Source organism: Dermochelys coriacea, chromosome 11 (assembly GCF_009764565.3).
Source record: "Dermochelys coriacea isolate rDerCor1 chromosome 11, rDerCor1.pri.v4, whole genome shotgun sequence".
In the NCBI taxonomy this organism is placed as follows: domain Eukaryota; kingdom Metazoa; phylum Chordata; order Testudines; family Dermochelyidae; genus Dermochelys; species Dermochelys coriacea.
Window position 1 is genome coordinate 10303379 of NC_050078.2, and position 22705 is coordinate 10326083.

The 22705-nt window shown below is 42.0% G+C and overlaps 1 protein-coding gene across 4 annotated transcripts in view; it reads right to left on the reverse strand.

Moving 5' to 3' along the window:
* Positions 1 to 4263: 4263 nt before the first annotated feature.
* The window catches only part of HSPBAP1 (HSPB1 associated protein 1), a 62123-nt gene continuing 43681 nt past the window's right edge, over positions 4264 to 22705 (reverse strand). For 3 of the 4 annotated variants that reach the window (XM_038422358.2, XM_043504939.1, XM_038422361.2), the window contains 4 exons: positions 20961 to 21132; positions 9923 to 10006; positions 5046 to 5156; positions 4264 to 4865 (listed from right to left, as the gene is read on the reverse strand). In XM_038422358.2, coding sequence (XP_038278286.1) covers positions 4305 to 4865; positions 5046 to 5156; positions 9923 to 10006; positions 20961 to 21132 — 928 coding nt within the window. In that variant the 3' untranslated portion in view covers positions 4264 to 4304. The remainder of the gene's footprint in view (positions 4866 to 5045; positions 5157 to 9922; positions 10007 to 20960; positions 21133 to 22705) is intronic. The other variant, XM_043504938.1, reaches the window with a different exon arrangement.

The window sequence follows — 22705 nt, forward strand, 5'->3', positions numbered from 1 at the left end:
GGGAGATTGTGTTAGGATCTTTAGGCGTCTATAAGCCTTCTCAAGGACAGACATTCTGAAATAAAGAGTTGGGAAATCTTTCACATTAATATAAAAAGCCCTAGCCCTGTGATATCTGAAGTTATAGTTGCTATAGGAAAAAAAGAACTTTTTCTAAGCAAGCTTAGACTTTGCCATGGTAGGCCTGCATCCCAGGATCTGCTCTTTCTTCCCACACCCTGTGAATGTACACTCTCCCAGATATAAAAGCTTTCTTCATGAGGATTTTCACTGAGTGTATTTGAATGAAACATTTGCATAAGGTGAGAGATATTGTAAGTGTTCCCAGCAGCAGCCTCTGTCTGTGCCCAACGCCTGTGGTCAAGCTGAAAAGAGAGCAAATGTAGCAATGTGAGAAAGGGGACGGAGCTTCATTTGAGTGTGGTTTTATTATGAAAAGTGATTCTGTAAAAATTGCACCTTCTTACTCCGCTCCCAGGGTGCCGCATGAGTCACTAAAGGCAGCAGATGCAACTATAATAAGTTTCTAACTTCTTCTTACGCCCACTGGCATGGCACTACCAACACACAGACAAGTAAATGATGTGGATTCTACTCCGGGTCAGAGTAGCAGCCGTGTTAGTCTGTATTCACAAAAAGAAAAGGAGTACTTGTGGCACCTTAGAGACTAACAAATTTATTAGAGCATAAGCTTTCGTGAGCTACAGCTCACTTCATCGGATGCATTTGGTGGAAAATACAGAGGGGAGATTGATATATATACACACACAGAGAACATGAAACAATGGGTTTTATCATACACACTGTAAGGAGAGTGATCACTTAAGATGAGCCATCACCAGCAGCAGGGGGGAAAGGAGGAAAACCTTTCATGGTGATAAGCAAGGTAGGCTATTTCCAGCAGTTAACAAGAATATCTGAGGAACAGTGGGGAACTCTGGGCCATTCATCAACAGAATGGTTTACTAACTTCCAGTCTGTCACATTTGAGCAATCTCACTGAGGCATTACCACTGAGGGCATTAAACAGACGGGGCTTGTATAGATGTAACAAGTGACCTAATTTGGCCTGCAATCTTGGTTACTGGTAATGAAGATCAAGAAGAAAAGAACCCATCGTGGTTCTGGGAATTTTACTTGTGAACTGAGCACATTTAGGGCAGATTTCAGAGTAGCAGCTATGTTAGTCTGTATTCGCAAAAAGAAAAGGAGTACTTGTGGCACCTTAGAGCAGAGAGAGAGAGAGAGAGAGAGAGAGACAACAAATATGCCTCCCACCCCCCCCATGCAACAAAGTAATTTTTCAAAGTAGAACCATTTTAAACTCTGCCGAAATTCTTAATTTCCCCTGAGCATGCTCAGAAGTGACTTTTCCCAACTGCTTATAATTTTATTCTCTAATTTTAATTCCCTCCCACCAAAGGACAAGGTCCCAATCGTGCAACCCTTACTCATGTCAGTAGTGAAGAATCTGACCCCAAATGCCCACTAAGGACCATATCTCTAACATTTCAAATTTCAACCTCCATTCATTTTTATCTAACCTTGTTCAAAAAGGGTTTGATTTTTTTTTTAATGCCTGGAAAAGTGCTTCTCACCCCAATATTAATAATCATTTACATAGCTGTAGCACTCAAATGCCTGAAACAGGATCAGGGCAACACAGTGCTGGGAACTGCACATGAAGAGAATCTCCACCCTTTTGACTTCTAGAACTCAAAAATAGTTGGAAAGTGACTTGTGTGAAAATAGCACCATTGGGCAGAGTTCAGCCAAAAGGATGGGTGCTTCAGAGAGCTATCAATGGGTAAAACTTGGAAACCGGTTTGTCACCTTAATAACTGCAGATATTAGGTGCTAGCAATAATATAATATTTATATATAATATATATTATATATATAATAAAAAAATATAATTGTCTATGCAAAGATTTCAAAAGTTGTGCAAAAAGAATCTGGCTGAAGCTATAATTAGGACAAGTGCCATTCTGAAGTGCTGTTGCAGGTAAAGCAAAGCCATTGGGCATTTCAGGGGAATTTTAAGTGACTTTCCCAACTGTGTTTTATTGTAATGTTCTTGCGAAGATCCTCCAGCTAGACGTATATCCTATGGTGAAAACAACACTGAGTTCACCATGTGTTAATCTCCCAAGACCATGCTCCAGAGAGCAACACTGTAGCTTCAAAAAGATTCTGCACAGCTTCTAAACTTGTGAACAGACCCTTGCTGTGGACTGGAGAAAATAAAATATGCTTTTTCCAGGATATACAAAGATGGATTTCCTCCCAACTTCTCTGGAAACCTGCTGAAAACACAAATCAATGAGTCTAAAATAGCACACTGTATGAAAAGGGATTCAAATTTGCTATGATCCGAAAAACTGCTCAGAGTCTGAGCTGAAGGGGGACTGCAGAACTTGCAGCACTAACATTTTTTCATATTTCATATAGAGTAGCTGTTTTCATGCATTCTCCATTTCATGGACTATTCCTTTCCTGCCTCTTTTTAAATCCTCATTGTAGAACTATTTCCATGTGCTGTAGCCCAACCTACCTGAGGACCACCTCCTGCTCCCTGTAGGTTCTTCTCCCACATAGAACTTTTTATTGTTGAGAAGGGATATGGTGTTGGGTGTAGAACTTCTGAGTTGGGATTAGATATCTCCAAGTACACCGGACCCTTGCTAGAACGCGGGTCTATAAAGCATGAATTCGCATATAATGCGGTCATGGCCATGAATCCCAAATTTAATTACTTTAATTGGAATTCATTTTAATGCAGTCCCCACGTTAACGCAGTACCGCGCATGGATCCCAAATCCTGCATTCTAGCAAGGGTCCGGTGTACTTATTTCTGTCTCAAGTGTTATTTCCTGCTGAGCAACTATTACAACCTACACTAGATCATCCTCTTTATGATCCAGTTTACTTAATGGCTCTCCTGTACGCAGCCCCCAATCCCTTGCATTGTGTTGGTCTTCCAACTGTAGTTGGCCTTTCACTCATCTCATCATCAATTATGCCACACATCATTATGTGGAGAAGTTACAATGAATAGGCCTGATTCACAACTTGAACCCAGGTTCCAATCCGTGGTGGTGGAATGTCGGACTGGAGAAGGGTGCAGGGGAATAAGCCACACACATTCTTCCAGCGTGGGCTTGGAGCTGGCCAGCACTGGCTGGAGAGAGAACAGGGTTAGCGTACTGAAGTAGTGCATGATTCAATACATCTCCCAGGCAGCTTTCATTCGGAGATTGAAGCTGCCCTACTATCTGGTAGAGGACAGCTGTTTCCCCTGGGATGAAACTTCGGGTTTCAGTTATTGCTGTGTCTGTGCCAGCGAATCGACCCCAACCTTCCATGAAACGCTGAAGTTGATTACACCCTTCTGTTGGTTTCCAGTTTTGACCATGGCCATAAAGTACTCAGTGCTATAGGATCTTAACTCCCCAGAGTTATTGCTTTTTGCAGGATTATGCCTGTTTCGGTGTCAGGATACTCTGGGACCAAGTGCCGGTGTTCACCTCAGGCCTAGTTTTTTTTTTTTTTTTTTTTTTTTTGCCATGTACTGAAAATCTGTTGTCCAGGTGTGTATCAGTCTCTAGGCTCCACTGAGAGTCGTAGCGTTTAAGGCCATAAGGGACCATCAGATTGTCTAGTCTGACCTCCTGTATATCACAGTCCATCAAGGCCACCCAGTACCCACATACTAAACCCAACAACTGAAATTAGACCTCAGTATTACAGCCCCCAGGAAACTAGACTATTATGAGACACCCACAGAGAATAGGAGGCATAGAAGTACACCAGTGCCTACTGTATGACTCATTCTCTCATTAGCCTGTGCATGAGTTTGTTTGAGCCTCATATAAATTGAGGTTCCACATACCTGTTATAGGTTTAAACTAATTATTAGGTTATAGGACATTTAAGATACTCTCTACAAATTCAAACCATGTTGTAACCCAATCAGGGGACAATTGTATAGCAGCTGGGTACTTTATATTTCTAATGCAGATGGATCCAAAAGGGGCTGAGTACACATTCCCTTTGTTTTATCTCTATTAGTTGTCTCTGCCTAATGTTTGTTTGTTCTTGTTTCGGGCAGTCATTTTTATTCTGCCATTTAACCATTTGAAATATGGTGCTGGTCTGGGGCCTTACATGCATTCCCAAGTATACCTGTCTGTATCTAAAAAATATGCAAATTTTAAAAAATAGTAAAGTACTCAGTTACTAGTGAATTAAAAAACCCAGAACAAGCCTGCTAGTTTCTCTTTATTTTAGAAATGAAAAAATACTCAGATATCAATCTCTCTCTCTCTCTCCAACAAGAGACCAGTCACCAAATTGATGACTTGTGGATTAACCAAACAATCTAACAAGTCATTTGTAGAAATGGCCATTTGTGAAGAGTTTGCAGTGCTGTCTGCATCGGTTTGATCTGCAAGTGTTTCGCAGTCATTATTCATTACCGATTGCTTCCCACTGCAGCGTAATTTTCCAAAATGTCCTTCTTCATTTTCGCTGAGAAGGTCTCTAGAGTCACTTTCCACTGCTCCTGCCCCCACTGAGCTTGCTTCTTGAGACTGTGGTAATACTGGAATAAGATGCACCCCGAACGGTATTTTCTCCAACTTTTTTGCTTTAACCACTGTAAAACCAGCTTCATGGGTCCATGATTTACAGTCCTCTGGTTTGGTGTTGATTTCGATTTTCCTTCTTTTATGTGAAGACACCTTCTCTGTATCATGGGTGCTGGGATCTCTGTCCTCTGATACAGTTACCTTTTGATATTCTAAATATGCAGACAGTGCTCCATTTAAGTACTGAAGATTGATTTCATGGGATGTTGCCTTGACCTAAACAAGCAAACAAAAAAAAGTGAGCAAGCTGTACATTTCTATTTAATTCTATGCTTATTCTTAGCTGTATGAAAGGCACTTAATTTATTACATAGGAAGAAAAGACTCATAGTAAGTTTAAAAGAAATGTCAGTGACTCCAGGCTATTGCTGCTAATGGAAACAAGAGGGCGCTTACTTCTGTGGGATTCAGCCAAGCATCCACACGGCTGGGGTTTTCTGCAGATTTTATGGCACACACTAGTGTTCGAGTTACTGCCTCTTCCACCCGGGCTTTGTGGTCTGCATCCTATCCCAAGGAAATAAAAGGTAAATGAAGAAAATTTGGCACTTTGCACCCTTTAGAAAGCCTGAGAACCTTGGAAATGACCAAACCAAGAGCCTTAACTTGAAAATCCTTCTTAACACAAGAAGTCATGGGATTACTCACATGAAGAAGAGGTTGCAAGAGGGTTTATTTTTTTAATTAAATCTGGCACCTCAAATATACAGCATATGGATCCTGTGGAATTTCTAATTATATGCATTTATATAGCCCCTTTATCTAGATGGACCACAATAGCATTTTACAAAATTATACATATAAATATTTTAAACACTTGAAAACAAAGGATATTACTGTGAGATAGCAAATACCTTGGGGCACATTACTAAGTCCTATGAAAAATCAGGAAGCTTGTTGTCCTCTGACAGTAAGAGAAGCCCACTAACATGTTGTTGCAGTTTTAGATAGCAACAGAAGTTTCCTTCACTGAAGGATGCTGATGGGCTACGGCTACACTAAAAAAATCAGTAATTTATACAGCTTCGCAAATGTGAAAACCCAAAATTGAAGACAATGTATAAAATGACATAAAACAAAACCCACCCCACAGTGGCAGCTCCTGTCTCATGGGGCCAGGGCTGGGGCAGTCTATTCCGGTTTGGAACAGCCACTCCCTCGTCATGATGGAGGGACACCTGGGTCAAATCTGAGTGGCACTGTGACGTTGCAATGGCCAGAAAGGAGAACCGAGCCCAGCCCTGTGAGACAGGAGCTGCCGTTGTGGGGTGAGTGCAGGGCAGGCTCGCTCTGCAACTCTGCAGGCCCTCCCACTCTCCTGGCAGGCAGGATAACACAAAACAACATGACATTCCCAAAAAATAAAATGAAAAATTATAAAAAAATTAGAGTTTTATGAGGCTCTTGTAATTGATTTTTGCGTGGTACAGACCTTCAATTCTCCCTTCACCCCTTGGCCAGCTAGACATGGGCTAATTTGGGATTTTAGAACAGAGAAACATAATTTTGAAAGACAGTCCATTGTCTTCCACTTTCTATTTAACTGAATAGCTTAGAGATAGTGGAGGGGTAGTTAGAAGGTAAGGAGGTTGATCAGGGCATACAGCGTTGATTAGCACTCTGATATCACAGTGTTAAGAACACTAGAAATGGACAGATAATGTAAGAGTCACTTGGGCTCTTAGAGGGAAAGCAGTTAAAAAAATAAAAGGAAGATGTACCATAAGTATGAGACAGACAGCCATGGATTGTCAAATTTTGGGTTGGGAGTTTGAAACATTAGGATGTAGCAAGCTATAAGGCTTGACGGGGAGGGTGTTTAAAGGCTGTAATGCATCTTGGAGTTTCACAGTAGAACCTGGGATTCAAGCAGAAAAATAATCTATCTTCATTTCTGCAAACTAGTTTTAGGACAAAAATTCTGCCATTGGTGGTGTGTGTGGGGCTGTCATATGGGGCATCTGTTCACATTTATTAACGTTCTTTCATAAAAACCTCCTCCCTGCGAAAATGACAACATCCTGATTTCTACATATAGTAAAGTTGTCATCAAGGGTTAACTGGGTTACTCAGAGTAGCAGCCATGCTCCATTCCTTTCTTCTTGTCTAGTTAGAGGGAATTGACTCCCCCTTCCCCTCTAGGCTCTGTTGTGATGTAGTAAAATAAAGCAGCATGTTCCCAGCCTGCAGTCCTGTGAGTACACTTATTTTTGTTGCACTGAGCAATCAATTTGCAAAACTACACATGTAAACGGTTAATATTTTTCAAGGTATTGTGATCTTGGGAGGAGCCCTTTTGTGCTAAATCCTGGGGCTGAATTAATCATGTGACTTAGTTCATTAGAAAGCAGGGTTTGAATCTGTCACATTATGTTGAAAACAAATTAAACTTCTGCTCTTATTCTAAAAAGTCTTGGCAAAATAATTAATGGTATCACTAGGATGATGCTGGCATGACATGCATCTGTCAAAGTGAAAGTGGCTGGTTACAGCTCCAAGTGAGAGAACGGCTTGAGTAGGTAATGGAAGCGTTCTCAATATTATATGTTAGTGCTAGTGTCATGAATTATTTTCATAAATGGATTGCCTACATCTAAAAACAATGTTGCTGTCATCTGCTGGGATAACAGGCTGTAATCAACTGTCACCTGTGCCACAATGATTACATGCAGTCCTTTCTAAGGTTAAACTACTGTGCAATTTACTTATTAGCCAAAGTAATTTAATTTTGTTTGTGGGGCCTCTTAATTTTTGGTATCTTGTTAGGAAAATCCAACAGACTCTATTCAAATTGGACTCCCATTGTGTTCAGTCAGAGCTTTGCCTTAGCAAAGGTTGCAGAATTTGGCTCTATTTTTATTGTACCAATGGATAATAAAATGAGAACAGTAAGGGAAAGGAAACAAAAATATGTCCAAAAACTAGCACTATCATTCTGTATTTATCTGTATAGTACAGGGTGGCCAACCTATGGCTCTGGAGCCCCATGCAGCTCTTCAGAAGTTAACATGCGGCTCCTTGTATAGGCACCAACTCCGGGGCTGGAGCTACAGGTGTCAACTTTCCAATATGCCAGGGGATGCTCACTTCTCAACCCCTGGCTCTGCTACAGGCCCTGCCCCCTTCCCTGAGTCTGCCATGCCCTCACTCTTCCCCCCTTCCCCTCCAGAGCCTCCTGCACGCCATGAAACAGCTGATCTGGAGGTGCAGGGTGGGAGGGAGGGGGAGGTGCTGATTGGTGGGGCTGCTGGCCAGCAGGAGGCGCTGGGGTGGGAGGGGAGCTGAGGCGGGGCTACTGACTTATTACTGTGGCTCTTTGGCAAATGCACATTGGTAAATTCCGACTCCTTCTCAGGCTGAGGTTGGCCACCCCTGGTATAGTCCAATGGGCTTGACTCTGACCTGCAACTCCTGAGCGGTGCAATTCAAGAGGCGGAGCCCAGTTAAGGGATTGGGGGGGGACAGGCGGGGCTTTAAGTCACCTTTGCATACTCTAAATTCTAGAGACACTGACAGAGGCACCCCCAGTTGCTGGCACAAATCAGAACTGCCTCAGGGCCTGCACAAATTTATGACAGCCTTGAATGGCTGCCTGTAGGCTGCCTTGCTGACCCAGAACAGAGGGAATGCAGTGTTCCTAGCTGCCCCTTGTACGTGACACTGTAGGAGACTGGCGTAGGATTGCTATATGTTACTTTTATAGCTGAATATCCCTTACAATGAGAATTCTTTCCTAGGAGAATCCACCAAGGTTTGAACCCCTCTGTTCTTCCAGAGCAGCATAAAGATGCCAGAAGATGGCCCAGAAAAGGGGCCAGCCCTGTATAACTCTTTGTTCCTATCATTTCAGCTATCATTCAGTACCTCACAGATTTCTATCCTAGTAAAGCCTGTTTCTTTCGCCACTTTAATAGTATTTCATACTAAGATAGTATTCATGAAAACGTGATTTGGGTTTGAAAACATTGTGGGAGTATTGAGACTATATCACTGGAATGATCACATATCTATTGGTTAACAAACACAGTAAAAATCAACACCTAGAGAAAAGGGAAATTAACTAAACCAGAAAATCCAATACAAGCACAATCTCCACTCTCAGGAAAAAGAAAAGGAGTACTTGTGGCACCTTAGAGACTAACAAATTTATTAGAGCATAAGCTTTCGTGAGCTACAGCTCACTTCATCGGATGCATTAAATCCGATGAAGTGAGCTGTAGCTCACGAAAGCTTATGCTCTAATAAATTTGTTAGTCTCTAAGGTGCCACAAGTACTCCTTTTCTTTTTGCGAATACAGACTAACACGGCTGCTACTCTGAAACCACTCTCAGGAAGATGTGAATTAAAACATTTCAGGCAGTCCTATTCTTTGCCATTAATTTTGTTTGTCATTTAGGCCCTGATCTGGCAAAGCACTTAAGCATACGCTTTACTGAACAGGGAAGGAGTCAAGCTCATGCTTAAGTCCATCCCTATTCAGCAGAGCAATTAAACACATGCTTAAATTTTAAACTGTGACTTCAATGGGACATAAAAATATGCCTTTTTTTTTGTCCCATTGAAGTCACAGGTTAAAATTAAGCATGTGTTTAATTGCTTTGCTGAATAGGGTGAATCTAAGGACATGCTTGAGTTCAAGTGCTTTGCTGAATCAGGGCCTTGAATTCTGAGCCTTCAAATCCTTATTCATGTAAAGTCTGACTGATCATGTTGTTTAGGGATAGAGCCTCCTCCCTTGCCAAGCCATGAAAGAAGCTGCTAGGCAGGGGGCAAGATTAAGGAGCCTCTACAAGGCTCCTTGTAGTCCAGTGTAGAGGATTTAGAGGAAGAGCTAGGCCAGTGGATGCATGATTAAAGCTCTTTCCTCAAGAGTAGGCATGTAATAAATCTGTGACCTGGTCAAATTCCCCTCTGTAGTATTAGTTAGAGAAGTTATTCTGCTTCCCGATTTTCCTTACTAAAAACATCCGGGCAAACACAAACAGTTGTGCAATGTATTGGCTCAGCATGGTTGCATTCTAGTGATGGGTGATAAATGATCCTTCTATAAACACAAGTCTGTAAAGTGTGTTGGGATCCCTCTGGACGAAAGGTGCTATGAAAACGTTAGATTATTATTATTATTATAAACCACTCTAATGTGGCTCATCATGTCATCAGATTGGGGCAGAATTATTTATTTTTAACCAGTGAGGTTAAACTAAGGCTTACACTATATGGCATATGCTTTGTAGTTTAAGAACCCCACAGCAATGACTTAAAAGGAACGTACCAGTTCAATCCAAGAGTTTATACTGACTGTGATGGGGTCAATGCTTTCTACATAGTGCCACCAGTGTCTGGGAACAAACAGGACCTGAAATGAAGGGACACAGTCATTAGGATAGCAGCAGAAAATCTTCCTTTTTCAAATACTCTAGCAAATGGTCCACTAAACCTCTAGTGTAACAGTAATATTTCTCTTATCTAAAAGGAAGTTGGAAGAGTATTTCCAGTTTGAAACAGTAAGGCAAAAATGATGGTAAAGTCTCATTAGCAAAGCACCATACTGTACCCAGAATCATTAAAAGAAAGCAAATGTTATTTGTATATACCTTTCATCCAAAGAGTTCAAACACAAATACATTTCACCTGTGAGGTAACAACATGCCTTTTATGTAGATGGGCACAGAGAGATTAAATGATTTGCCCAAGGTCACATAAGAGGTTAGCTATGTCTACAATGCAGAGGGTCTGACTTTCATTTCTCCCTCAAGCTCAGCAGATTCCACTGTCTCACAATATCAGTAGCTACTGTGTATGACCGCGGACACCATCTGTACTACCTCTTATCCAAAATCCTCTTATCTGAAGCAGGGTTGTAACCCCATAACTGTTTCAGTTAAGTGAGGTCCAGATGCATAAAATGCTGCCAGCTAGCTTAGCAGGGCTTTAGAGAAAGTCCTAACCAGACCCTGCTGAGCAAGAACTCCTTGTAGACTCTCCAGTTTAGTAGGCTTTCCAGTTTCTTTCTTTATAAAGACTGCCAAGCTGGCTTCCCCAGGAAGTCAGTGTTCTAAAGTTCTTCTAGGTGATTAATAATGTGCAGCTCTAATTCTGGTGAACAACTATCCTTTATTACACTTGTCAAATTTAGTAGACTATTTAAAAAATAAGATGCCCTAAAAAGTCATGACTATCTAGTTTAGATCAGAGCTATATTACTATATTAGTGTGATATTTTTGACACAAAATTCATTTTAAACCTTAGTTTTTATGGTACAAAGACATTAACGTTGTTTTGATGATATAGTACTAGCTTTATAGATTACAGAACACTAGATTAACATAGGGTTATCAAGAACAGCATAAAAGACTGGCTTTTAATGGGTAAGAAAATGGTTGGACTATAGAGACAGTAAAAAGATAAACTTCAGTAAGGCGAAGAGCAGCAAGGATTTTTATCTGAACTGTGGCCAGTTTTTTTCTTGCTAGACACAAATTACTTATAAGAATGTCCTATCATCAAGATAGCCACCTTTTCAGATAATACAGTACTGGGTTGACTAGAAAACTATATGGAAAAAGACCAATGAGGCCCCCATTCTAGAAACACTTACATACACATTTAACTTTATGTACACAAGTGGTCTCATTTAAGTCAATTAAGCACCTGCATAAATGGATGTAGTACCAGGGCTTGTGAGCCTCGGTTAATTTTGGATGATGAGCTGAAATATGGCTCACAAGTGAAAGGCTGTACATGTTAGAGCGTCAAGAATATTCAGAAAGTAACCTTAACCTCATGCAGCTTACAGACCAGAGTAAGTGGATGATCTGAGCAAGAACAAACCAAATCATGCAGCTGTGAGCAAAATGCATACTTGCCATTAAACAAACCAAATGTTAAAATGTAGATATGGTGCAGAAGTCCAAAGATGTTACAGATTCCTCCACTTGCTAAAGATTGATCACAATGTGTTAATTCAGAGAAGTTCTATGGCCTGTGTTATACAGGTCAGACTAGATGATAATGGTCCACTCTGGTCTCAGAATCTATGAATATAGTACCCAGTTTTAGAGTCTGAACTTGATCTACCAAAGTCAACAGCAAAACTCTCTAAGCACCGATACTCATTTACACTGAGGCCACTTCACACCATCATTCAGGAGTGTAATATATGCTTCCTTTACACTGCCAGAGCAGTGTGAATGGCATCAGAATAAATGAGAAGCAGGCCCTAAGGTCCAGGGTGAAATCCTGGCCCCACTGACATCTCCAGTAAAACTCCTATTGACCAGAATTTCATTTGGAAAGTTCTGATATAATAGCTGGTGACAGGAAGGGGGAGTAGAAAGAAGAGGGAAGGAGATAATATTCTTAGACTTCTGTATGGCATTTGACTTGGGATCTCACTTGGGATTTGATTAAAATAACTAGACCAATAAAAAAATTAACATGGCACACACGAAATGGATTTAAAGCTGGCTAACGGATAGGTCCCAAACGTAATTGTAAATGGAGACTCATCAATGAAGCAGGTGTTTCTAGTAGGGTCCCAAAGGAATCAGTTCTTGGCATATGCTATTTAACGTTTTTATTAATGATTTTATGTTTTCTTCCTCATCATTAATGATAAAATTGCAGATGACACAAAAATTGGAGGAGTGGTAATGAAGAGGAGAGGCCACAAATTCAGAGCTGTCTGGATCACTTGGAACACTGACAGCAAGCAAATGGTGTGTTTTAATATGGCTAAATGTATATAGCCAGACAAAGAACGTTGGCCATACTTACAGGATGGGGGACTCTATCCTGGGAAGCAGTGACTGAAAAAGATTTGGGAGTCATGGTGGATAGTCAGCCTAACATGAGGTCCCAGTGTGCTGCTGAGCCAAAAAGGGCTAACGCTATCATTGGATGTTTTGAATAGGAACCTAGAGTAGGAGTAGAGAGGTTATTTTACCTCTGTATTTGGCACTGACACGATGGCTGCTGGAATACTGTGTCCAGTTCTGGTGTCTGCCATTCAAGAAGGATGTTGATAAATTGGAGAGGGTTCAGCGGAAAGTCACGAGAATGATTAAAGGATTAGAACATGTGCCTTATTGTGACAGGCTCAAGGAGCTCAATCTATTTAGCCTAACAAAGAGAAGGTTAAGGGATGACTTGATTATAGTCCATACATACCTATGTGTGGAACAAATAATAATTGGATCTCAACTGAGTCATAACACAATCCAATGGTTGGAAGTTGAAGCCAGGCAAATTCAGACTAAAAATAAGGCATACATTTTTAACGGTGAATAATTAATCATTGGGACAATTTACCGAGGGTTGTGGTGATTCTCCATCACGGGCAGTTTTAAAATCAAGATTGGATATTTTTCCAAAAGATCTGCTCTAGGAATTATTTTGGAAGTACTATGGCCTGTGTTATCCAGGTGGTCAGACTAGATGAGGGGTGGGCAAACTTCTTGGCCTGAGAGCCGCATCGGGTTTCTGAAATTGTATGGCGGGCCGGTGTGCCTCCCCAAACAGCCAGGCATGGTTTGGCCCCCTGGCAACCCCTGTCCCATCCACTCCCCACTGCCTTCTATCTCTTGACCAGCCCCAGACCTCCTGCCCCATCCAACCACCCCTTCTCCCTGACTGCCCCCTGACACCCCGCCCCTGACTGCCCCCAGCCGCCCCATCCAACCCCTCCTCTCAATCTTGACGGCCCTCCCCCCGGGACCCCTGTGTCCATTCAACCCCCCTCTTCCCCGCCCTACCGCCCCGACCCCTATCCACACCCACGGCCCCTGAACTCTCCTCCCTCTATCCAACCCCCACTACTCCCTGCCCCCTTACCTTGCTGGCTGGAGCACCGGTGGCTGGCGGTGTGGCTGTACCAGGACAGGCAGCCGTGCCGTGCAGCACAGAGCACCAGGTCAGGCCGGGCTTTGACGCTGCACTGCCCCAGGAGCTTGCAGCCCCGCCACCCAGAGCATTGTGCCGGTGATGCAGTGAGCTGAGGCTGCGGGGGAGGGGGAACAGTAAGGGAAGGGCCTCCCAGGCCAGGAGCTCAGGGGCTGGGCAGGACAGTCCCGCAGGCTGCATGTGCCCCGCGGGCTGTAGGTTGCCCATCTCTGGACTAGATGATCACAATGGTCCCTTCAGGTCATTGTGATGTATGGGAAATATTGCTTACAGTTCTAGTGCAACAGGCTTCCAGGAAAATGGAAGAGGAGGAAACTGGTTGAATGGAATATGATGTGGAGGAAGAGGATGGGAAAGAATATCTATAGCACTTCTCACGTAGATCTCTAAGTGCTTTACAAAGGAGGTCAGTATCATTATCCCCATTTTACAGATGAGGAAACTGAAGCACGGGGAGAAGTGACTTGTTCACATCATGTAACAAATCAGTGGCAGAGTTAGGACTAGAACCCAGGTCTCCTGAGTACCAGGGAAAGGGTGATGACAAGGAAGCAAAAGCAAGATAACAAATTGGTAAGAGCAGAAATGCTTAAATACAAGGTGCTGTTTGGAGAAATGACTTGGATGTCAGGAACGGAAGATTTTGAAGGCAGTCTGGCCTTTCGGTGTGGCTGGTCTCTGGTTGCAGGCTCAGAAGAGGGGATTTCACTTGCCATGACATCAAATGTAATAATTGTAAAGCATGTATATATCTGGAGCCAGTACTGTTTCCTTACAGAATTTATGGAGCAGCTACAAAGCTTTGACTCCAAGAGGATAACTAGGAAACATAAATAAGAAGCAGGAAGAACAGCTGCATTTAGTAAGCATATGATCATTAAAATCAGAATTTATGCTAGCAAGAAATGTGAAGTTATTAAAGGTGAATAGGCAAATTTTTAGGGAAGTTGCAAGACACAGCAAAAAAGTGATCACAGATAGCTGTGTGCAAAAAATAACCTGTATGGGGCTGTCCATAAATTATGTAACCCATTTTTTGGTGATTTTCAAGACCCGTCCATCCCTTGTAACACTTCAACACTGAAACAAAACACACAAAATTAAGGACCCATCCACCCCTTAATGCAGGGGTGCCCAACCTACAGCCCACGGGCCATACACGGCCATCAGAGCACTTCATAAGGCCTGCTTCAACACAATATATTAACAGCTGATTCATTAGCATTTTGTCATCATGTTTACACACTTGTGTAAACTAAAATGATGTAAATAGACAGTACTGTACATAGCCTGTTTCTATCTAAACACACATGAAACAAAAGGGATTTAAAATATAAATCAATACAGGTGACTTTAAATCTTATTAAAATATGTTGAATCTGTTTGGTCCATGCAAGGTTGTGTTTAGGTTTAGATTGCCCTCCTGTGTCATAAAGTTGGGCACCATCTGCCTTAATGCGTTACATAAATTATGAACAGCCCCTAAGGGAACAAAACCGGCTGAAAACGGGGAATATTTCAGATCAGAGAGAGAAATGGAGAGGTAAGGATCTTCATATGCCTAGTTTTACAGAAAGGAAAGCAAAAACTTCATCAGATCTCCAAATGAAACAAAACAGAGTTCCATATGTTTGTGCTCCTTCAAAGTGGAACATACATATTTAACAACATCTGAAAATCAATGGGAAACATGCTGGTAAACCACAGTGAAATTGAAGGAATGGGGTAAATGTTTAGCATAAAAATCTATGGATGTTGGTGAAAGATTAAGTCAAAAAGCAAAGCACAGACAGAACAATTTCAAGCTGAGAAAGAATTCTCCGTTGGTATGCTTTTCACTCACACTGCTTGGTTGCTGGGGTTGGAAAAGAAAGATACAAAACTAACTGAACAATCAGAAGCAACTCAGATAATTTTAATATTTTGGCTAGTGGATGGCAGATATCGCTCATTGCAGATAAAAGCAAACTAAGGCATTTGTACAAATCTCCTGAAAAGATAAAATGAAAGGGCAAAACAGAAGAGCACAGATACAGAGATAACATCTATAGAGTCAATGGAATGATGCAGAAGATTTGTATATCCAGAGCCACATAATGGGTTGGAACTTCTACTGAAACTTTTAATGCATATGTAAGGTGCTGATACTCTCGCTTTTTAAAGAAAAGGTTGAGCTTCCTGAGGAGTGAAGTATGTGTGTGCAAGTAATCAATGCTTGTCACAAAGAGATATTGAGTAATCGCTTTAGAAAGTGAGGCATAGAAGAACTTGGGTGGGGAAGGTGGCAAAAAATGTCTGCAACAGATGTTTAGAATTCCAAGGCCAGCTCAGCTTGTTACAAGGGTCTTCCCTCTGAGTGCACCCATTATTGCTGCAACTGTGGCAGATGCTGACAGAGCTATCCCGTTCTTGCATCCTTCAATAGAGCCTCTTTAAGAGTACGTCTACACTGTAATAAAAAGACCAATGGCACAACTACGGCTGGCCCAGGACAGCTGACTTGGATTTGCAGAGCTCAGGCTGCAGAGCTAAAAATGGCTTGGACTGGAGCCTGGGCTCTGAAACCTTGTGAGGGGTTGGTTCTCAGATGTCTACAATGCTATTTTTAGCCCTACAAGACCATGTCAATTTGACCTGGGTTCTGAGACTTGGTGTCCTGGTTTTTTATTGCAATGTAAAACGTACCCTGGTAGGGCGGTGCACCACAAGGTTCTCCTCTCCCCCCCTTCACAACAGCTTGTCTTGTCTCCACTTCTCTCACACTGCAGGAGAACTGGGTTGCTATCACAGCTGCAGCAGTAGGCAACAGCTACTATGTAGGGGAAGTTTCTTGAGCAGCCTCAGTAAAATACTGGGGAGGGGACAGCATGGTGGGTCAAGAGGTACTAGGCCAGGAGATGGAAGGATTGATGGAATGGGAGGGAAGAGTATGTAGTTAGTGGATTTCCTTTTTGGTGGGTACAGGGAGGAGTGTAGCTGATGGATTTTTTTCCATGAGGAAGGTGATGGGGGATTTAGCCAGGGATTTTTCACATATTTTGCTGATCGAGGTGAAATTTTTTTTGAGGCAACCTATTCCGGTAGCTCATCATCAATGATGACAAATCCACTACCAGTTTCTCCACCTCGTCCAACTTTTCCGTACCAGATAGGCTTGTTCTGATGTTTAACTGAACCAAGCAGATGCTCCACGATGTCAGCAAGAGCCCACTCCGTAGGGCACTGTGAGAGGCTGATCTGCAGCCACATACACCGCGCTCCCAAAAGAGTGGTTTTATCCATGTTAATCAAATGTCACCTCTGACACTTTTGGATTCTTCTTTAGTTAAAATCATTCAAACTCTCCCTTACAGCAAAATCCCTTAAAATATTTTAATATACCCTCTGAGCTTGGACATTTTACTGACTTAACAAGAGCTTGAATATATTATGTTTCCTGTATTCCTAAAGTCACGGTGTTGTTTGGGATATTATTTTGTTGTTTGTATTGCAGTAGTGCCCAGGAACCCCAGTCATGGACCAGGACCCCATTATGCTAAGTGTTGTTTAAACACAGAACAAAGACCACCAAAGAACTTAACAGAATTACTGATTGTGGAAAGAGAGGCTGGCGTGAGGACATTTATACTGTTTGTTTACAATTTTAGCAGGAAGCCAGGCAGGAGGGGAGTTATGAGATGTTCTAGGCAGAAGCCCCAAAATGAAGCAGAAGGAGAGAGAGAGAGAGAGAGAGAAAGACTGAGTGTTAGTGATTCCTAATTCTGTTTTCCTTATTTTGATAAAGCTCCTTCTTCAGTGCTGGAAGACAGTGCCTCTTTCTGTGATTCTTTACTATTGATCACATGACATGGGGGATGTAATGACAGCAGCACCACAGCCTGAGAAGTTAGGAGGAAGCAGTAACATGAGGTGGGGCGAAGGGAAAATATGATCAATAACACTTTGAAATTATATACCATTTAAAGTATTTTACAGGTATTAAATTAAGCCTCTTACTACTCTGGAAGGAGTCCAGGGAAAACGTAGAGAAAGGGAGATGATGAAAGGAGAATACGATGTGGCTCTGGCTTTTTTCTTTTTTTTTTGTATTTTTTGGAAACATTAGATCATCTCTGAACAAAAACCAGAATAGCAGCATTTTAGGTGAAAACACATAGGTTTGGTGAATGAGTGCAGCAGCAGTCACGCACTCACCCTCTGGTTTGCACTTGTGATTCTCCCCTGTGGAACAATATCTATGAATCAAGTAATGGCTAAAGCCACATTTTTAAAAACAGCCTCTCAATTTGCCCCTGAAATTTTGCAAATTTGCATGCAATTGTCTGAGCTTGCAATTTTGTGAATTCAGTCACTTGCAGGGTCAAACACTAGCTTTGAGACCTCCAGCTACCTGGATGGCCCTCCAAACAGCTGGCTGTCTCAGTGTTATCATGTGCATCCAAAATATATTGTGGTTGCAAAATTGGAGGTTTCATTGAGGCTTTATTAGAAATTTAGCCCACAGCCACAAGTCATGTTTAAACTGAAGTCTTTTTTTTTTTTTTTTTTTAAAACTAATGCAGTCTTTATATAGCTAGTTAAATTGGGAATAGAATCCTATTCTTCCAGCGATAAGGGATTAAAGAGCACAAAATGTTATAATCAAAACACATTGTACCAGTATATAATGTCCCAATGTACTAATGAGGGGATATTGCATTAAACTTTCCAAATGAGCATAGAAATTGCTTATAGCAAACTGATTAAATGAAACACATTGGCCAGAAGGTGGCATTAGAAACATTAATTTTGTTTGATATTCAAAGCTGCACTCAGCCTACATGCAGTTGCTTTCTTGAATACCCAAGAACACCTTTGTCTTTATTTTTCAATCCTGTATTGTTACAGTATCTAATCCAAAACATTTTGTTCACTCTCCAAGAAGGAGTGGAGATTACTATAAATTACCACACAATAAATGGCAGGTTTCAGAGTAGCAGCTGTGTTAGTCTGTATTCGCAAAAGGAAAAGAAGTACTTGTGGCATTTTACAGACTAACAAATTTATTTGAGTATAAGCCTTCGTAAGCTACAGCTCATTTCATCGGATGCATTCAGTGGTAAATTTGTTAGTCTCTAAGGTGCCACAAGTACTCCTTTTCTTTTCACAAAATAAATCTGATTGCAAATCCTAAAGTAATTGTATTAATTCCCATCTGAAAGAGAGAGACTGAGTGGATATCAGTCTTTATTATTTAGGAATCTTCTCCATCATTAATAAGGACATCCTTTTAGGTAATTCCTTCTCACTCAAACAATAAAGGTCCCAAGCCAGTAACACCATCCTTATGGCTGAGAAGTATTGGATGAGACTGCTCTAAGAGTCTGCTGTGGAATGGATGGAGGCACTTCCTCACTACCCCAAGTCACTCTGTGTGTGTGTGTGTGTGTGTGTGTGCGCGCGCGCGCGCACGCGAACATATCTCTTCATGGCACTGCGTACTACTGAGCTGACCTAAGACCTTCATTCTTAACAAAGATTAATGTGTAATTAGTTTAAGCCTAATTAAAATCATATTATAGAGTCATTATCAAACTGAATCATTCAGACAGGTTATAAATTGCAATAGCAGTGCCTGGCACTGTAGATAATGCTATGCTAAATAAACACAGTTTTACTGATATTAAGCAAAAATTAATAATTTAGTATCAAGACCCCTCCCTCCCGCACTATTGCCGTAAGGAGGGCAAATGGCAAAACCATTCATTTAGTTTTTGGCACTGTTAACAGTTAACATAGTGTAAACTATTAATAGGCTCTGCATACAAAATTACTTTGAAAAGTTCTAAGCTTTCTATTTTCAGGAGCACTTTACAAGAATGTGCATTGCTAAATGTAAGAAAATGGGTAACTAATAACGTAAATGGCTGGAAGTTGAAGCTAGACAAATTCAGACTGGAAATAAGGCATACATTTTTTAACGGAGAGAGTGAGTAACCATTGGAACAATTTACCAAGGTTCGTGGTGGATTCTCGAAAAGGAACCCTGGCGGCTCCGGTCAGCACTACTGACCGGGCCATTAAAAGTCTGGTCGGTGGTGCTGTGGAGCTAAGGCAGCCTAGCCCCTACCTCTCCTGGCTCCACGCTGCGCCCAGGAAGCAGCCAGCTGGTCGGCTCCTAGGTGGGGTGGGGGGGAGGGCATGTGGCTCCGCAAGCTGCTTCCACCCTGAGCACCAATGGGAGCTGCGGTGGTGGTGCCTGTGGGCAAGAGCAATGCGTAGAGTCACCTGCCGTGCCTCTGCTAGGAGGCAGACCTGCTGGCAGCTTCCGGGGCGCAGCGCGGAGTCAGGGAAGGCAGGAAGCCTGCCTTAACCCCGCTGGGCTACTGATCGGGAGCCACCCAAGGTAAACCCATGCCCCAACCCCCAGCCCTGAGCCCCCCACAACCTGGAGCCCCCTCCTGCACCCCAAACCCCTCATCTCCACCCCACCCCAGAGCTGCACCCCCAGATGGAGCCCACATACCCCTTCACCCCAACCCCTATCCCGCACCCTGAAACCCTCATTTCTGGCCCCATCCCGGAGCCTGCACCCCCAGTTAGAGCCCACACCCCCTTCTGCACCCCAACTCCCTGCCCCAGCCCAATGAAAGTGTGTGAGGGGCGGAGAGTGAACCACCGAGGGAGGGGGAATGTAGTGAGCGGGAGACAGGGTCTAGGGGAAGGGGCAGGATTGGGTGTGGCCTCAGGGAAGGGAAGGGGCTAGGGTGTTCAGTTTTGTGCGATTAGAAAGTTGGCAACCCTATGTATGATGCTGTGCAACTCACTTATAGCTTGATTTTCAAAGACTGATTTCTCAGTCCATTGGTTCCCTCATCACTAAAATAGGGTTACTAATACTCGGACACCCTTGTAAAATGCTACACAATCTTTCAGTGAAGTGCACTATAGATGCAAGCATCATCATTATAAATATTCCACTATTAAAGCAAGAAGTTGGGCAAATGTTTCTACGGTGAAGGTTATTCTTCACCATCATCACAAACATGTTTCTTTGTTAGCTCTGCCTACTCATTAAATCAAGTACACTTCACACAACATCCAGGTTTCGGAGTAGACAGGCTAGAGCACTGCTCCAGAAAGTTGCAAAACTACCTTTTTAAGAAGAGTACTTGCAAGGACTTCTATAAAACTAGGCAGCCTTTTGAGCTAGTCCTCAAAGTGTTTGCAGTTCTCATTTAAAAGTCAGGCAAAACAATAATAGTGAGCAAAGCAAGTTACTGTAGCTAGATAATTGTATTAAATCCAAAGTATACTGGTGGAGGGGAAGGGGAAAGCTGATCTGTTGTCTTTTCCTAGCTCATGTTTAGCAGCATAAACTATTTACAAAAAGTCCCAAAATAACATAAAGTCTAAGTGTTGGTGGTACCTGTCCTGGATTGAGTGTAACCACATGGGCCTGGGCTTTCCTGAACTGAGGATAGTGTTTCAGATCAGGGTTGACAACGTTGACTTTGCTGAATATGCTGGATTCCTCATAAGGGATCCTAGTGGGATAAAGGAAAGTGGTGTTGCTAGGTGGGAAAAGGTGCCATCTTTTCCTGAAAGGAGAGAGAAGATAAAAGTTGATTCAGTAAATGCCTGTTATGATGGAAGACTGAAGGCAATCACAAGGTTTTCAATAAAACATAAATCTGCCTGCTGTTTGCATCTCCTACACAGGAAGAACACATGCAGTTCTTACAGGCTGTTCTACTAAAAATGGTTTAAAAAAATTCTACAGATTTTTAACTAAAAAGGAAGATTTGCAGCTTCTCAACAATTAGTTTTGCAAGGGGAATAAAAAAAAAAGTCTGTAGCTCTTCCATTTAGTTTCTCCTTCCTTCTACAGAGCACCTGAATAGCCTACGAATGCTCAGGGCAACTCTACACTACAAAATTAAGTCGACTTAAGTTATGTCGACAGACAGCCACTGTAGTAATTAAATCGGTTTTGCATGGTCACACTAACTTCTTCTGTCGGCAGTGCACGTCCTAACCAGGAGCGCTTGCACCGATTAACTGTCTGCATGGGGTACTGACAGCCAGAGCCCTGGGCAGCAGGGCTCCAGCTGTCAGCTGGGACAGTCTGAAGGAAGCAACACAGTGTCTACATGCATCCGATGAAGTGGGTTTTAGCCCACGAAAGCTTATGGCCAAATAAGTTTGTTAGTCTCTAAGGTGCCACAAGTCCTCCTCATTGTTTTTGCTGAAACAGACTAACACGGCTGCCACTATGAAAAGTGTCTACCCTGACACCACACATTTCTAACTACATCAACCTACGTGCTACACCTCTTGAGGAGGTGGAATTATTAAGTCAGTGTAGCGGGCAACTTACATTGGCAGGAGTAACATTATAGTGTAGATTCTTACAGAGTTAGGTCTCAAAGTGTTCACAACGCCTGATGTTTCTCCTATGAACCATAATCTCATGGATGAAGATTAAATTTTCATTAGGTAAATATATTTTGATTCACTAACTGACTGTCTGTAATATCCCCGCTTGCTATAAGTAGAGGGCACTGTACGTATGTGATGATGATAGTAATAGGAGTACAATTTTGATATTCTACTATATGTTGTCTACATTTCTATTATTCATCTGTTGATCACAAAGTTAATTGTTATTTAATTTACTAATCCATAACAACTTGGTGCTCATCTACCATAGTTAGGAGTATGGTATAAAGACATACGTTAGATAGATATGTGATTAGCAAGACAAGGTGGGAGAGGTAATATCTTTTATTGGTTTCAGAGTAGCAGCCATGTTAGTCTGTATTCGCAAAAAGAAAAGGAGTACTTGTGGCACCTTAGAGACTAACAAATTTATTAGAGCATAAGCTTTCGTGAGCTACAAGTGAGCTGTAGCTCACGAAAGCTTATGCTCTAATAAATTTGTTAGTCTCTAAGGTGCCATAAGTACTCCTTATCTTTTATTGGATCAACGTTTATTGGTGAGAGACAAGCTTTTAAGCTACAGAGCTCTTCTTCAGGTGTGGGAAAGGTAAGGTGGAACAGATTGTTTAGCATAGGTAGTAAGTACATATTCTAATGTAAAGGGACCATTCAAGGTGGAGACCATTCAAGATGGAGTGGCCGTTTACACCTTAGCAGTCATAGGTCAAAAAA